General features: G+C 40.6%; 1 protein-coding gene across 1 annotated transcript in view; it reads right to left on the reverse strand.

Moving 5' to 3' along the window:
* The window catches only part of PLB1 (phospholipase B1), a 79354-nt gene that overhangs the window by 14997 nt on the left and 47667 nt on the right, over positions 1-16690 (reverse strand). The window contains exons 32-45 of the mRNA XM_030036002.2: positions 16604-16655; positions 16382-16462; positions 15187-15252; positions 14685-14785; positions 13704-13785; positions 13163-13267; positions 11272-11367; positions 10115-10186; positions 8160-8237; positions 6095-6155; positions 5355-5413; positions 2784-2842; positions 1569-1612; positions 255-354 (exon numbers count right to left, since the gene is read on the reverse strand). Coding sequence (XP_029891862.2) covers positions 255-354; positions 1569-1612; positions 2784-2842; positions 5355-5413; positions 6095-6155; positions 8160-8237; positions 10115-10186; positions 11272-11367; positions 13163-13267; positions 13704-13785; positions 14685-14785; positions 15187-15252; positions 16382-16462; positions 16604-16655 — 1056 coding nt within the window. The remainder of the gene's footprint in view (positions 1-254; positions 355-1568; positions 1613-2783; positions 2843-5354; positions 5414-6094; positions 6156-8159; positions 8238-10114; positions 10187-11271; positions 11368-13162; positions 13268-13703; positions 13786-14684; positions 14786-15186; positions 15253-16381; positions 16463-16603; positions 16656-16690) is intronic.

Consider the following 16690-nt stretch of genomic DNA (forward strand, 5'->3'; position numbering starts at 1 on the left):
GTGGGTAGAGGTTAAATGGAGAAAGGAAGTTTCTCTTTCTAATTTAGAAAAAGATACAAATAAATCCCCCAAATATTGAATTTAAATACTATTTTAAATAAATAAATAAATAAATTAAAAACATCAGACCACAGAAACGTGCTCAGTACAAGTTGGTCATCCGTATTAACTCAACCTTAACATGCAGTTCAAAGATAATCTGCCAGTCTATCAGTTCTCACCCCTTGCCCTTTCTCAGTTATGCTTGTGCTTACCGCGCTGTGGCACCTCTCTCTGCAACATTGAACCCAGCTGTTTCCTTAGAGCTGCCAGTGGAGAAGCCAAAGAGGTTTGGATTGAATTTTTTCAAGATATCTTAAAAAAAAAGAAAACACAGTGTTTAATCTTCCACAGTACAACTGGCAATATTGCCTCCTGCAGAAGTGCAAGCCAATTGAGTGGTGAGAATATAGACCTGGGTTTTCCCTTCATTCACTGTGACCTTACAGAAGCTATAGACACACCTGCCTTGGAGACTTCAGTTACTGTCCGAACTTCAGCACTGCAACTACTTCTCTCCGTGGCCTCAAGAAGCCAGAGTCTGGCAGCCCAGGAGATGCACAGGTCCCAGGCAACTCACCAGTCTTGAATTTGAGTGCCAGAGTAATCACTGTTACTTCCCTTCATGTACCAGGAGCAGATGCTCTGAATATGGCCTTCTACCTCCCACTCCTCCAGCTACCCATCAAGATAATCATATTTCTAGATTTCACCAAAACCCTCAGCAGGGAAGCATGGTGTCTGAAAACTGTTACTGTGTCTGTAGTGCTGCCTGAAACCCCTTTATAGAGTCTCATTTATAATGCATTAATGAAATGCACCTTCTATTTTTCTTTAAACACAGCAATGTGCGTGGTACAAGACAAAGCATAACACATTTTATTACCAATGATGTCAGGTATTGTCAAACTGCTCCACAGTGTGGATCACATACAAATAGATGAACCATTGTGAACAAAGTCCCCTCCAATTTATGGTCATGCTGACCACTTAATGGTTTCTATGGCAACTACGGGGACTGATTACACAGAACACTCGGACGAGAAATTTATAGTATTTTTAGATTTTTTTCAGTGCAATGTAGCAACTTGAAATCATCAGGAGGAACCATAACTTTGTCAACAACACTGTCTATATGGACCACTAATTGTTTTATAACCCTGCATTTGCCCACAACCATTACAGTCAGTCACTGGAAAACACAAAATGAAACAAGGGAGGAGCAGGTCTGCCATGAACTTCTGTCACCTTCAGCACATTTACTCCTAATCATTTCTGTCAAAAGGACAATACAATCACATGCAGGTCCTGTGATGTGGAGGGGCTGAATCAACTTTACAGGTAGTCAGGCCAGTCTGGGTTTCAGCTGTGACTCACATGAACTGCTCATATCCACAATAGATGGGCATCCCCCGCTGTTCGCAAGGAAAGCATGACCATTTCCAGATGCTTCCTAGCATCCACTTAAACTACTTTCAGAGTAATACCCACCTTTTGCTTTTCTCACATTGATTTTCCAGGATACTCACTGGGTAAAGTAGTCTGTGTCTCCAGGGTCCCGTCACCTCCAATACTACAAAGGGAAAGAACAAAATCATCAAGTACAGTTAATCCTGCAACCATCTGTCTTACTGTCACCATATGTTGCTGTAGCAGCCCAGGAAGGTTAAAAAAAAAAAAAAAAAAAAGACACTAACCTCAAACAGGACTAAGAAGATAAACCACAAGAATTCAGGGAAAGTACTGAAAGGAGATTTCACATTAAATCAAGCAGGGCATCAGCTAAGATCAAAGCTATACCTCCAGACGAGGAATAAAGCATACTGGGAGAACTGATTTTTCATATAGACATGCTGGGATGCCCATCACAGAAAGGTGTATTTCCTCACCGAAGTTGCTCCGCATGACCTTGCTGAAACTACATTTGTGTGCAGTTTTGCATAGAAGAGAGATTGCATTAAATGCTCATTAACCACCTATCTGGGATTGTGCAATATTCATTATGAAAAGAGCCTCTGCCTCTACCATTCAAAACTTGTCTGTGGGCATAGCCAATACATTCTTATACCACTTCTGGCAGCCCCTCCTGAAGATATCTATGCCTGCAGATACATACAAGGGGGAAAGAAAGGATGAAGAAAAGAATGTATACATGCACACACGCTTATCAACTGTACTTCTGCCCATATGAAGTAGGCAGTTTCCTTCCACTCTAGCATGGATATTGAGATTCAAACCCACTCTGACAGGTATTGTCTTTGTCCACTTTGCAACAGCAAAGATGTTTGGGACATCTTCAGTGAATATGCATGCAGTGCTCTCACCATGTTCATCCCAATCCACAGTCACTCAGACTCTCTAGCATTAGACACTGCATTAGATAATCACAGCAACAGCAATATTTTGAATAAACTCCAGAGAGCCTAGCAAAAGGCTAAAAGAATTCACTCATATTAATAATCCAGTACTGTTAGACACACAGGACCATGCTTGTAGCAAACAGGTCTGGTTAAAAAAAGAAGCAACAAAAAACCCACACAAAATCAAACACAAAACACCCCCACATGAATAATTCCCTTTCTCTTCTAGTCCTAACTCCTCCAATCCTTACCAGGCAATACTTGCTCTCAGCATCCTACCCCTGCATTTACATACTGAAGTATGTAACTACACAACCAGGTGACCCACAATTTTAACTGTATCTGCGGACAAAAATAGAGAAAGAGAAAATTGAGCATTTTCACCTCCAGGAAAGTCCCCTCCAGTCTGTTTGTAGGTCAGTTGCTTTAGCTCCTACTGCAGTCTGGAAAGAATGGAAAGAATAATTTACAAAAAAGTGCTACAAGTTTAGGTAAGACAGACATCGCGATTTGAAAGTGCTGAAGCATTTTGGTAACTTTAATCTGCATCCAGCCAAGCTTTTGCAATATCCCAGTTTTAGCATAAATGGTCCATGTCCTTCTTCACCACCACACACTGGCCTCTGGGCAGCCCTGCATCTCCTGTGCTTCAAATTCACGGGCTTCTCCTCATATACAAAAGCAGCTCATCTAGATAGTAGACCGTGGAGCATCAGAGGAAATATAGTCCAGCCAGAAGGCATCAGACTCTAAGGTCAAGGATATAAGGCTTTAGAACTGCTGCTCTAATATGTTTTAGCAACCTAATGGGACCCAGATTAGCAGCAAGGGACCCAGATTAACATCAACAGTTTTGTATTTGTTTGGATTTTTCTCATGGAAAATACTTCATCCTGGCATTTCCTGAAGAAAGCCGATTTTGAGAGACTTAATAATCCAGGAAAAAAAAAAAAAAAACCAAAACACAGATGAAAAATTCCCAGCCAGATTTAGCTGTAAATAAATCAGCAGAGGAGCTGCTTTTAATCTGCCAAGAAAACAAATCGTTGGTGTAAAATCCACTTGTCCTTTGCTGGACCCACTCTGCTAGTCTAACACACAGACTTGATGAGGTGTAGGCAGGATTTTTTTTTTTTGCCAATACAGATAAGTATGTTGACATATCTATTGCTTTCACTGTGCATTGGTGCTCAGAAGTCAGAGAGATGCATTCTAGCCAGAGACATGACTAAATTGCTCAATGTTTCATTAATCTCCAACTGCATCTAGACTGAGAACAGCCTTTCTGCAGTGTGAACTTTAATATCTTTAAAAATAAATAAATAAATAAAGCTAACAGAATAAAGAAGTTTGGGGTGAATTTGAGTACCTCGCAGGACTGGGACAGACCTCTAGCAAGGTCAGCACCCTGACTTGCATTCAGGACAGCAATTGTGAAAATGGGTTCTTCTGCAGCTTTATAGTTTCCTAGTGGTTTCACTTAATTTTGTATTCGTCAAAAAGCCATGGTATCAATTCAGTCATAAACACTGACTGCATTCAGGGCTCTTGTGGGAAATATCAGGAGGAAAATCAATGCCTTAGTGGACCAGGACAGATCTTTGCTGCTGCAGTCCCTCGGTGCCAGGGATGGTTAGGCAGTACAAAGTGTGCACTGCTGCTGGCTGCAGTGCACTTTGGGGGGAGTGGCAGGGGGTGTACATGTACACACGTGTGGGAAATACTCTGTCATTTTTTCTGCCACCCCCCACCCCACCAATAAATCCCTTAAAAAAAACCCTAACCACACCTTGCTGCGGCAATGCCGACTAATAGGAACCGCATGAATAATGGCAGTATGAAAAACTGCCTTGCTCAGCTCTTGAGACTGGGACCTCCAGCATCAGAGTCTGGCCCTTATAACTAGGGCTCTCCGAGACATTTCATGTACTAAAAGAATTAAAATTTTAAAAAGAAAAGATTTGTGCTAGTGCACATATCTAGCACGAGATGTGGGGGAGGAAAACAAGCAGTTAATTTTAAGAGTCATGGCAATGGATAGAAGGGAGACTTGCAGGGTCATTACTGAGGTCTTCTAAGAAAAGTTCAAAGCTCAGCAGAGGGGAAAGCCAGGATTACATCAGGTCAAGCAAAATCAGTTTCAGAGCTAATGAGGAGGTGAAGACATGCACACCTGCCTGATCATTTAAGGGCTTTAGTCCCTTCAACTCCCTCTGAACTCTACAAGAGCTGAAGCTGCTAGAATGAGCGATGGTTTAGCCCAGGAGTTAAAATTCATGGGAACTGTTGACACGAATGTTTGCTTTCATCCCATGCCAGAGCAATTCTGTAGTGCTGTGTAATTCTGGAACTTTTTCTCAGAAAACTTCGGCACAGATCTGTAGTATTCCCTGCTATTCTTTTCTGGGGCCTTTGTTTTGTGTGCCTACTCTTTTCTTTTCAGTTTGCATTTCTTGGTACACAAAATACATCAGAATTTTAACTGGAAGATGCCCAAACCAGTAAGCAACATCTGAAAGCAAAATACAGAAGTATCAGAATTATCTCAGGTGAGAAGCACTTCGTTCTGCAATCAATTATTTCCATAGGAATTTTCATCAAGATCTCTCATTGCATGAAAAATGCCAATTGCTTGCTCTTGATTTTATGTCAGAAAAAACTATTCATATAAGGCAGACATTTCCCTTTTCAAAAACACTTGAACAAACTGTGTGCAATAGAGAATGTGATCTCATTTCTGTTCTGGCCTGAATTATTCATTACTGGATTACACAATTGCCAGTGTCACTCATATCCCTTCAGGCTTTCTTTGCAAAGGGACACAGGTAGATGAGTTTTTCTTTGCCAAGCCAAAGCAATTTGCTTTCTGTCTGATGATGGCTGACACGACCACATCTAGGTAGAAATCGATAATGGCTCTTCTCATTCTAAACATGGGAATACAGCAGTACTCACAGTCAGGGAATCTCCCAGTGCTCCTATGACTTTGATGTCAGCAGCTTGTAGCTCATGTACTAAAAAACAGTAAGAGAAAAAAGCAGGATTATTGACAACTAACACAAAATACTGTTTAACAGAATAAAGGTGCAAGTCTCTGGTTCCAGTCTGATGGCATTTTTACATACTTTTAGGGAGAACGAGCCCCAAGTTCTGTGCGTCAGCTATGCAAAAGGCATAACTTCTTGCCTTTGCTTACAGCAGTGTACTCAACTAACACAGAAATAAATGGAACTTAAAACAGCTTAGGAAAAAAAAGGAAACAGATTAGGTATGTTTAGGGGTGCATTCATTCAATCTCTTTTAATTGGTTTTCAGGTTTGGGTCATAGGTCAATACTTCCTATTAGCAATCTCCCCACAAAGCCTTCCAACTACACACAGCGCTCCATACTGCACTCACCAGGTGGGTCAAACTTGCTGAGCCACTAACCTACCTAGCCAATTTTAATCTGCCATGTTGCTGTATATGATATATGTATATGATAAATGTGATCACATTTATCCATAGAGAGCACACCTGCTGCGATGCAGAATTTACTGTGTATGGCAAGACAGACTTTCTTCCTTTGCTGCTAAATATATCAGCTTATATTGTTTGCTTTCCATCTAGGATGTGCAATTACAAGATCTTATTGTTTTTAAAAACAAAAGGTGAAATCTTTCCTATTTGTGATTTTAGCTTACAAGTTTTCTCACCTGATGTTGGGACACGACTGGATGGAGCCTGTTCAGAACATGACAGGTCACTGCCCCAATTCTGAAATGGCAAGTTACAAAACTGTTTCACTTTGTGGTTAGAAGATAATGCGGAATTCATATATGGTTTAATTGTACAGTGAAGGGCAAAACCAAGTAAAGACATAGATCCTAGATTCGTGCCTATATAGTTCAACAGTCCTTTCCTCTTCTTTGTGGAATACTGTCCAAACATTAATTACTTTTTGGTGAAATTTTCTAGCCAAAGCATAAAACTTTTCCAAAGGCAAAACTTTTCATCTAGAAATATTGCTTATGACAATGTTCCATAAGGAGGATTGGTTTTTTTCCCTCCCCTACAGCCTGGAGATTTTATCCATGACCTAGAAGGTAGGCTCTCCAGGTTTGAAGTCCTGCTCTGTCTCAAAAGACATGAGATGTAAAAACAAATTAAACAAAAAATCAACAATAAAATCCTCTGCAAAGTTATAATATTATAGTAATGCATTATATTATGTTATTATTATCTCCCCTGTACCTTGCCAGAAACCTATTCTTTTCCTAGAAACTTTCAAAAAGGGCTTGCTTTTGCTGAATATAAAATTTGAAAAAATTTTGAATCTTCAAAAGTTTTAGTAAAGAGAGCTGTCAGCCTCTAAATAATTGGACTTTACCATACATTTGTAGGTGATATAATAGCTATTATGTTTATTCCACCAATTGAGGAAATTGAGTCAACCACAGACTCCAGAACATCTTGGTTCACCAGCAGAGATAGCTGAGGAATGAGCCACCCACGTGTTTCGGTAGTGAGCAACAATATTTGCTAAGAAGGCAGCGAGGGAAAAATGGTAATTGTTGTAATGGGCAGTCCCTGCAAGAGCAAAGACATTTGCTTATGTTGATCTAAGAGCTGGCCCTGCTTGGAGCAGGAGGTTGGACTAGGGATGTCCTGAGATGCCCTTCCAACCTTAATTATTCTATGATTGCACAATTCTACCATTCAGAGAAAAACTGCATGGACCAGTGGTCTTCAGAAAGCATGGTTAGTGTTAAAAAACATCAAGACAAATTAATCTGTTCTTGTAAAAAATGGTGTAATAGGCTCTACTATCAGCCATCTAGTTAAAAGCTGGTTGCAGAGGCTAGAAAGGACGGCTGGGCTTATTTTTAGATCAGAGATGAAACTGTTCCTTTATTCTACCATTTATTTTACCCTATCACTTAAAAAGCTATTGCTGTTGAGATTCAGTGGAAGTACAAGAATTACCCATTAAAAGTGTAACTGCAGCTCTACAGATAAAAAAACCATTTCAATATTGCAAACCATGGCTTGCTGAAACAATAACAGCTGTTGCTCTTTGTAACCCTCAAGGCACACAGAGATTTTCATAATTTGGCTAGGCATGAGGACCCCCAGTATGCCAAACTAGCCCAGCCCATTTTGACTGCCATTTCCAACCACACTTAGTCTGCAAGCCTCCAGCCATTTCTCAAGAGCAAATAACTGCCCCATTTCTTCAAGTCCTACACAAAGTCTGTTTCTGCAGTTTGTTTAATCTACCTTGTGGTAGTTGCTTAGTCATGGTGGAAAGTGAATCCCTTGGAAAATGGATTCCTATCACCTCCTTTGTATCTGGCCACATATCCAATATGTAAAGGTGACTGCCCTCTATAGGTTAAGCTTACTTGAGTGCACGGAAGTACAGCGGCTCAAGAAGAGAATACGTAAACCTTCTTCAGATCATTTGGGGTCTCAGGTTTCTAAGTTATCTCCTCCCTATTGTGAGGAACTTGCTGTCTGAATTAATGATGCATCCCAGGTGACTTACTGTTGAGCACAGTTTTGATACAATTGCACCAATTAATACAATTCATCTTGTTTGGCTTTTAGGAAGAGTTTAACATTTGTTTACACAGGAAAAAATGCAATGCAAGATAGAATTCCCTTTCTGAAAACTGGTAATAGTTTCTCTCATCTATAAATTCAGGATGATGTGTGAACAGTCACCAGATACAGCTTTGCATAGTTTGCCTGAAATGCAGCAAAAGATGCAACAATTACCTCTATTGGCTCATTAGTGGGCTCCACAGGTGGATATGTATAGTTGCTATTCCTGTATGTTCCCAGGAATGGTTTGTTCTGGAAAAAGAGGAATACAGAAGTAAGAGAAATGAGGCAATAAACACATGGCACAGACCATAGCAAGGGATATCAAGACATCATATCACCAAGAAAGTAATTGCCTAAGCTGCAAAATGAAGATCTGGATTTTGAAACCATGATCCTTCCTTAAATTCAGAAGTAAGATTCGTGTTCAGCACCTTATGGCAAAAATGAAGTATGTCAGATCCCAATTGCAGTTTAACATTTTCCTCTGCTAACCTTCCACAAATTACTTAGACTTTATTAGTTGTTTAGTCCTTTCAAAAGGCACTGATGTAAAGTCTAGAGAAACCTGGGCAGATCTTCCTATGTCAGCAGAGGGGAGATGAAAAATTGATAACTGAAAGGATCACTCTTCCCTCCAAGAGAGGCTGTATAAATTTCAGGGCTATTTTTGTCCCCTACTAGTGCAACATGCATTCAGGCAGACATGCACATTGTATAGGCTAAAAAATTTCACTGGGATGCCCACTTATCTCAATTAAGAGCAATTCCAGTATCTGCATGAGGAGGTCTTACAAAGCACTAAAATCAGAAGGCATATTTAATTGATTAGAAGACCCACTGTTCTTTTATTTGCAGGGTTTTATCCTACTTTAAGTTGCCTCAATACAAATAATTTTCCGTGGCTTGTTGGGCCCTTATAGTCTGGCACACCTGGTATTTTCATGGACATGACTACCTGAAGTAGGATTTTAAAACTGTAGTGAGAAACCATGGGAACAATAAATGGAATTTGTGGGTGTCAGAATCTGAAATAATTTACTACTCCCTTTAGTAACACGGAAGGTGAAATCCCCTGGAAACAGTTTATTTATTCCTTTGTAGCACTGTTTCATAGTCTTTACCTCAGAGCTTTCTGAGCAGGGAAAGCTACTGGCACTTCTATCAATGACTTTTTCAAAGCACTGTGGGCTTACCATTTCTGAAAACAATGGCCATATATTCTTTGCAAGGGACATAAAACATTTCTATGCCTACTTCTCCAAAGCAGCGTCTTTGAATAGGAGTGGATGAAGGGAAAGAAGTATAAAATCCACATTATTTGGCACTGAAGAAGTTGCTAATTTAATTTAAGCTGCCCGGAAAGAATACTGGGTAAAATGAAGTAGGATCCATTTAAGTGAATCTGAGGACTTTTGAAACATGCTGATTAATAACTCAGCAGATCTTCCTTTTCTGACAGGATGGACACACGATATGGACAAAATCCTCCTGTATGACTTGAACAACTGTCTCCAGACCCAAGAGCACAACTCGGCTCCCTGGTCTGTTCAGTTCTTTGGCCACCTTGTTTAAACTGCTGAAGAAAGGGAGTCAATTATGCTGACTGCAGCAGTCATTTCCACGTGCTGATACCTAGCAACTGTACTGCAAGTTCAGCAGATTGTTTTATAACTGTAAAAGCAGCTTCCAAAGAGTCTGAACTATCCCTGTTATGGATCAGGCCAGGAAAACCAACCTGCCACTAATTCAAGAGATAATAGATACTGGGGGTTTTCAGAGCCGCTGTGGTGCCCAAACCCCATTGATTCTGATGGGAAGGTTAATGCAGCATATTCTGTTGTTTGCTGCTTGAGCTGCCTCTGTACTTCACAAACATAAGAAAACACAACCTCTGCTACAACTGAAAACACACAAATCAGCATGTTGTCCGTCAGTATTCATGGCACAGTAAAAGGCCAAGGGACACCAAAGCAGGTATATGGGAGCACCTGCTCACTCAGAGGTAAGCAGAGAACAAAAATTTTCAGTAAACTTGTTTCAGACATACTGAACCCCTGTTCTCTGCAGCAAGAACAAGAACATACAGCCACCTCATACCCAGCTTCCACAACATGGGTAATATTTACCTGAGTTGGACAGTCAAGGACGATGTCAGCCTTGAAATCAAACGAGTCAGCTTTCTGGCCTACAGGCTGTAACTAGAAAGGAAGACAAAACCCCCTATTTTGTAACCATGTCGTCTCATCTTACATTTGTATAACAATTCTAACCCAAAGAATCTAAATATACCTTTCAAATTTATATAAAACTGCCTGTATTTACAGACCTTGATTTACCCAAGGCTGAAATGCATATACTTCTGGGAAAGAACATGGCAACTGTGTAACAAAAGAGCAGCTCTAGAAAGAAGCTTAAAATGGGAAGTAGAAACTGGATCAGTTTAAACTCCTGGAGGATTTTGGCAGGCACATGAAGTACCTTGGAATTTTGCCAGAAGGCAAGGTCGTAAACTCTCTTTGCTTGTATAAAAGACAAGACACTAAGAGTCTCTCAATTTTTATAGCTAAGCTGCATGATGGCATTTCCAACAAAAGGCTGTTTATGCGTAGAAGATTAAACCAAATTTAATTAGAGATACTGCTTGATGATTGCAAGCAATCATGTCAGCTGTTAAGACATTACCCCAAAGTATATAGAAGTTACCATCCAGGATCTGAGATACCAACCCTGACTGCATGCGTACTCCTACTTTACAAGCAATCTTTAATGACACATTTTTATTGAGCTTTGCTCATTTCCAAAGGCAGTAAAACTAAACTGAATTAAAGCCACTTTAATTCCTAATGAGACATTCACAACACATGGATTTAAAACAAACTTCTAAGTAATCCCATATGCAGTTACAATTCTTTATTTGGTGGTTTCCCACATCAGCTCACAGAAACACCATCCTTATTTAATACTGCCCTGCCTTTCATGACAATGAAAGTGACTTGAGGTAGGTAGGTTGAGGTGAGGTAGACTTGAAGTTACTCAGCTGAAATCACAAATGACTGTGATCATGCAGTTAGAGCACCCCTCTCCTCCCCACACACTTTAAGAAGCAAGAGATTCTAGGCTGAGAGTAGCAACAGAAATTTGAGGATATCTGACTAGTAAAGAAGAAACAAACACAAGGTCCAGCGTTACCCAGGCCTTCATTGCAGTGTTTATTACAAAGATTATTTTAATGGTAGTCAGGTCTAGGTAAAGACCACATTATATACAGAGCCTATCACCTTACCACTGCATTCCAGAGAGCCTTGGCAAGCTGAGAATGGCCTTTCTGGCTTGGATGGAGGCAGTCGGGTGAAAAGTAGGAGACATCTGGATGCCCATCCTACAAATGGAAGTGTAAAGGACATTTGAGTGCAGAAGAATCCACACAGGTCCAACTTGGGGTTACTGAAGGCAGACTAGAGCCAGTAATGGGAGGTTCATGCTACTTGTTCTTGCTGCTCTAATGTGGAAAGTCTCATGATTACCTGGTGATACAACGTGTATGTCAGCAGATCCATGAGCTACTAGAAAAGCTTAACTAGAGATGCTTATGTGCATCCGAGGGCAGATCCACCCAGAAGTAGCAAAACCACCATTTTCAATTACGTGTCTACTCTGTCTTCAGGTTCTGCAGTAAAGATGGGTTCCTTTCCTCAGCACATCATCAGCACTGGCACCACAGGCACCACTATGCTCTGCAGTACCTTTACATGGTAACAAGCATGTTACGGATGCTTTACCAGAAGGAAGAGAGCCCGTCTGCTTTTTCACAGCTGTGTCAGTTCTGCAAGTTTGAAAGAAGCATGAAGCAAGTGCTTGAGCGAAAGCAGCCAGGCTGAGTACACCAGTACAGTCTCCTTTCTGAGCAAAGCTGTACTTTAATACAGATACTGGAGCACCTGAAGGAAATGGGGTTTGGAAATTTAAATGTCTTGGCTTTCATGCGAATATTGAGATGAGAAAGAGTTTAGGTCACAGACGACTGAAACAACATTTTTTTGGTCAGAGCAGTCCTTCTTCAAAATTTGAGCAGGTTTTGATCCAGTGTGTTTGGGCTAGCTTATTAGAGGACTACTACCAAAATTTGCATCTATATCTGATCTTTTGCCAAGTTTAGAGGCAGAGTTTTCACTTCAGGAACATTTCAATGTTGTGTGAGATAAGAAGAAAAAACAGCATCCTGAGCTTTCTTAAAATCTGAACTAATGCTTGTGAGACTATAAAAAAGTTCAGAAATATTTTGCCGCTTCTGTTTTTATTTCTGTGCTCCCTACCTCAGTACCAAAACCCCTAGCGATGACTTTTCACAGGAACCAACTTCACAAACAATAAAAAAAAAAAAAAAAAAAGAAAAAGAACAACCAAACAAACAAATCAAAGCCTGTTTTTCCTGGGAAGCTCGCTGGCAGTTTTCCAAATTTGTTTGTAGCAGCACCTGAACTTTTCAAACTTATCACTAGCTGTTGCCAGCATTTTCAGGATCACTCCAGTTCAGTTTTAGAGTAATCCCTGCTCAATGTTTTGCCCCATCTGCTCTTAGTTCCAGGTGAGATGAGGAAGTGCAGATGAGTGTGAAAATGGAGTTTCAGTTTCAGAGAGGGTTTGGGTAATTTCCTAGATTTATAGTTTACTGACACTTACCATTCAAGGTACTGAAATATAATTGCCAATAACAGGAAAAAGGGCTCACTACATAAAAATACTACTTCCACTGGATTATATGTAAACTTCTCTTTCTGTCAGACACAGAAGAATGAGATATGGAACATGAAGAGGAAGTGATGCTGTAGTCTGCAGCGATGTTGCTTTAAGAACTGTAACTTAATATCTCTGTATTTTATTAATCATGTTATGTTTTCAGGAAGAAAAATATTTATATACCCTTGAGAACATACACAAACAAACCTCTTAATTCAGGTTTTGATTCATTTTCCAAAATAATAATTCATATTGACAGCACAATAAGTAAAACAAATAACTGCTAACTATATGAAGAAATCTGATGTACTATACCAAAAAGCAACAAGTTTTAATAAGAAAAGCACAGAACAAGCGGAAACTATTTTGCATATAGTCTCTATAGGTTAGATACCCACACTTAGTCCTTTGCACGCAGAAGTTTCTTTAGACCATACCTGATCCAGCGGAATCTTGAGATTTTGGAGGAAAGGCTGGATGATCACTGTGAAATTTTCATGAGTATCATATCTGCCAGATTCCACTAGTCTCTGAATGCCGAGCTGCAAGAAACAAAAAAAAACCACCACCAATAAGCCATCAACATCTCTGCATCATAACTGTTTCAGTTTGGGGGGGGGGGGGGGGGGGGGGGGGTGATTTGAGAGCCTGAGAATCAGAAGGAAGCTTTTACTTCTTAATTGAAATAGCCACAGATGCTGGCAAAAGGTGAGCCTTGCAAAGTGGCTGAGAAGGCTGGAACACAGTACTACAACTGTCCATGGGGGACAGGATTTTGGTGACTAAACTGCCACCTATCCATCTGTACTAGAAAACAAATTTTTTCTGAAGAGCTTTGCTGTTGGTTTTGGTCATATGGTGTTTTGGATAGCATCATAGGACCCATTTGGGTAAAATATTGCTATGATATGTTGCCTGATAATCAAGAGCTCACCTCAACTAGAAATAAAGTAACTGCACCACTCTTGATAAACATACCTGGTAAGCTCTGGTGGCTTCCCTCACCATTGTTAAATTTGGTGAGTTTTCTTCTCCTGTGAGAACACAACTACACAGATAACTGTGGGAGAAGTTAGAGAGAAGAAACAGGAATAGAAAGAGTTAAATTTCTGAGAATGCAGAGGTCACCCTTTGCCACCCAACGCCCTCATGACGTGGGAGTAACAAGGAAACCTGCATTGTCATGTTTCTGTGAAAACGTCTTATCGTCCTTGCCATCGTTCATAATTTCAACCCTTAGTCTTATTTTCTGCCTCACATGAATGATACTACTCTAAATCAGTTTGGTTTCACCCCCAGGTATATCAAAGTGATGTACATTGTACTACGAGAGTTTGTCTCATTCATTACACCTTGGCATCCAAAGGCCTTGCAGCCTGACAGAGGTGCATGCCAGGTGCATGCCAGTCCCTCTGTAACTAGAAAACAGATCTTTGAAATTTACTGGCTGCATTACCTCTGAGGTGATACCTTTCCAATCAACAACTCCTTTTGCATTCCCAAGACACAGAATTTGTCCCTGTCTGGAGGGTCAGAAAAAAAATGCAGATTACCCATTGCAATAAAGCCTCTGCAAGAAGAGAAACCTGTCTACTCTGCAAATACTTCACATTCCCTCAAAAGGCCTGAAAATCCAAGCTTGTGGACTTCAACCCCACCTTGAGGAACGCTGCATCAGTAACTTTAACCCAAGCTCAGTGAGGTGTACATTATGTATCACATGAAACCTTACAATTGTAGACATGGACAAAACACAGGTCCTCTGACAACACTTAGGTCAAAGCCAAGAGAAGGCAATGCCATCAGGCAGGGTGATGTCAGCACTGCATGGGATGTCTGTAGGACTGTAGTGCTACCTTTGACCACCAGTTCAAATGACGAGAGAAGCATGGAATAAGAACATGATTTATCATCACAGACAGTAAGTTCAGGTACAAAAGTCAGCCAAACAAGCCTTACTCTGCCATGTAAGTGGGGCACTGAACTCGAGTATCCACAAACAACTGTCTCAGAGGGAGAAGGTCCATCACTTCAACCAGACTCACTAGAGCTTTTGGAACCTGAAAGGTAAATCAGACTTTAACTTAGAAGGAACTGGTTATGCAGTGCACAGTGCATTTATTTTACCCCAAAGTCCAGCCATTTGACACCCCTTCCCTTTCTCCATTGTTGGAAGGAAAAAAAAAAAAAAGGCAACAAACCCCCACACCAAACTCCCCCAGCTCAGCTTTTTATTCTTTTCCAACACCATGGTCCAGTGTTACATTCTGTCATTTCAGACTGCATCTCACTACTCTCAGATAGACAAGGCAAAAGAAAATGGTTTTGTAGAAGTCAGTGGAATATGTTTGGTACCAGAACGGAAGAAAAGCAGCCCAAAATCAAGCAAACAGAAGAGATAGCACCAGTCAGTCATGTACCAGTACAAGCTAGAATGCCAGGACAATTTCAGAGCACTTGCCTGCTTGTGCAGAATATCAAGAGTTTCTTGAATCCTTCTGATGAAATTCACAGCTGAGTAGTGATCCTGATAGAAACAGAAGAGAAGGGATTACTGCTAAATGGAGACACAAGGCATTTTGGTTGGGAGGCTGGAGAATCACATTAATTCACTTTCTTTTCTGCCATACAACACTGTGGTCAGTAGAATGTTCTTGCTTCTTTCTAGACACTAGGGATTTTAAACATATCAATTAATTTCAAATGTAGAAAGACTCAGTGAAATTTTTGATTTAAAAGAAACCTTGTTGAGTAGCAGTATATTTAACCCAAATCCACCGGGTCCTTCACTTAAAGAGGTAGGAAGGAACCCCATCTGAATGCATGCTGAACAGCATAAACCAAGCAGCCATAGGCATGCTCACAGCCAGCTGATAAGCTCTCATAAAATTAGGTGAAATCATTGCTAGTCAAGGTCATAGCTATAAATAAAGCTATAAAACTTGGCAGCAGCAGCAAAGATGCCTAGCTAGGCTCCTGCAGAAGCAGCAAGTTTCTCAAGCACAAGGGGTTGCAGGAGAATTGAAAACGCTCACAAGAAGTTAGCATATTAAAGGCAGGAGAGTAAGAGCTGGCAGAGAAAGGTGGCCTCTCCCTGCCACCTGCCCACTCAACTCCCATGATCTCCTTATGGCAGCCTAAAGGCTTCTCCACAATCCAGAGAAGCATAAAATTCAAATGGTACTGAGCACTGCAGCAACTTCCCTAATACATACCTCACCTGCTCCTAGCACCTCCCTACACTGTGAGTTATGGGGTGATGACAATTGTAGGATTGGACTAGTGGTAGTTCAAAGCAGTATAATTCTTTCTTGGATGTCTAAATAGGCCGTGCTAGCAGTAGAGCAGTTACCACATCAGAGGAGTGAAGCTTTTCTTCCCTTCCATTTTTGCTCATGGTCAAAAGACAGTAGCAAAGACAGTGGTTCTTACCCCGGAATAAGCCAGAGAAAACAAAACCATCCTACACTGTTGCTGGTAACTGTTTTTATATCAGGGCACTGTCAGCAGCAACCCCCATCAAAACATACAGCAGCACATATATAGCTCATGTTATCTCTGTGAAGGCTCTAAGAATCCATGGATTTCCCTTGGTGTGTTTCTACACTGACATCACAGTCCCATTACAGTTACAGTTAACCAGTTCTACTACTCACAGGGTCTTTGCAATAGTTGCACAGATCATTCCCTCCAATATGCACCGTTATGAGCTTCCAGTCAGCACTGAAGTCAATTCTCTGTGCAATAAAGAAAATAACGAGCCTCAATTTCTTTGACTTTGAGATACACACATAGTATCATTGCAGGTGGATCTATCATGTGAAACAACACCTGTTTCTTTTCATGCTCTAAGATTAAAGGAGTCCCAGACAACTTACAGGATCAGTTTTCATTAGTCTTAGGAGACTTCTTGCTTGGGCTGGTAAGTGCCTGTGAAGAAGGACAACTAGTGAGTGAAAGAAACA

The sequence above is a fragment of the Aquila chrysaetos genome, chromosome 13 (assembly GCF_900496995.4).
Source record: "Aquila chrysaetos chrysaetos chromosome 13, bAquChr1.4, whole genome shotgun sequence".
NCBI classification, from domain to species: Eukaryota; Metazoa; Chordata; class Aves; order Accipitriformes; family Accipitridae; genus Aquila; species Aquila chrysaetos.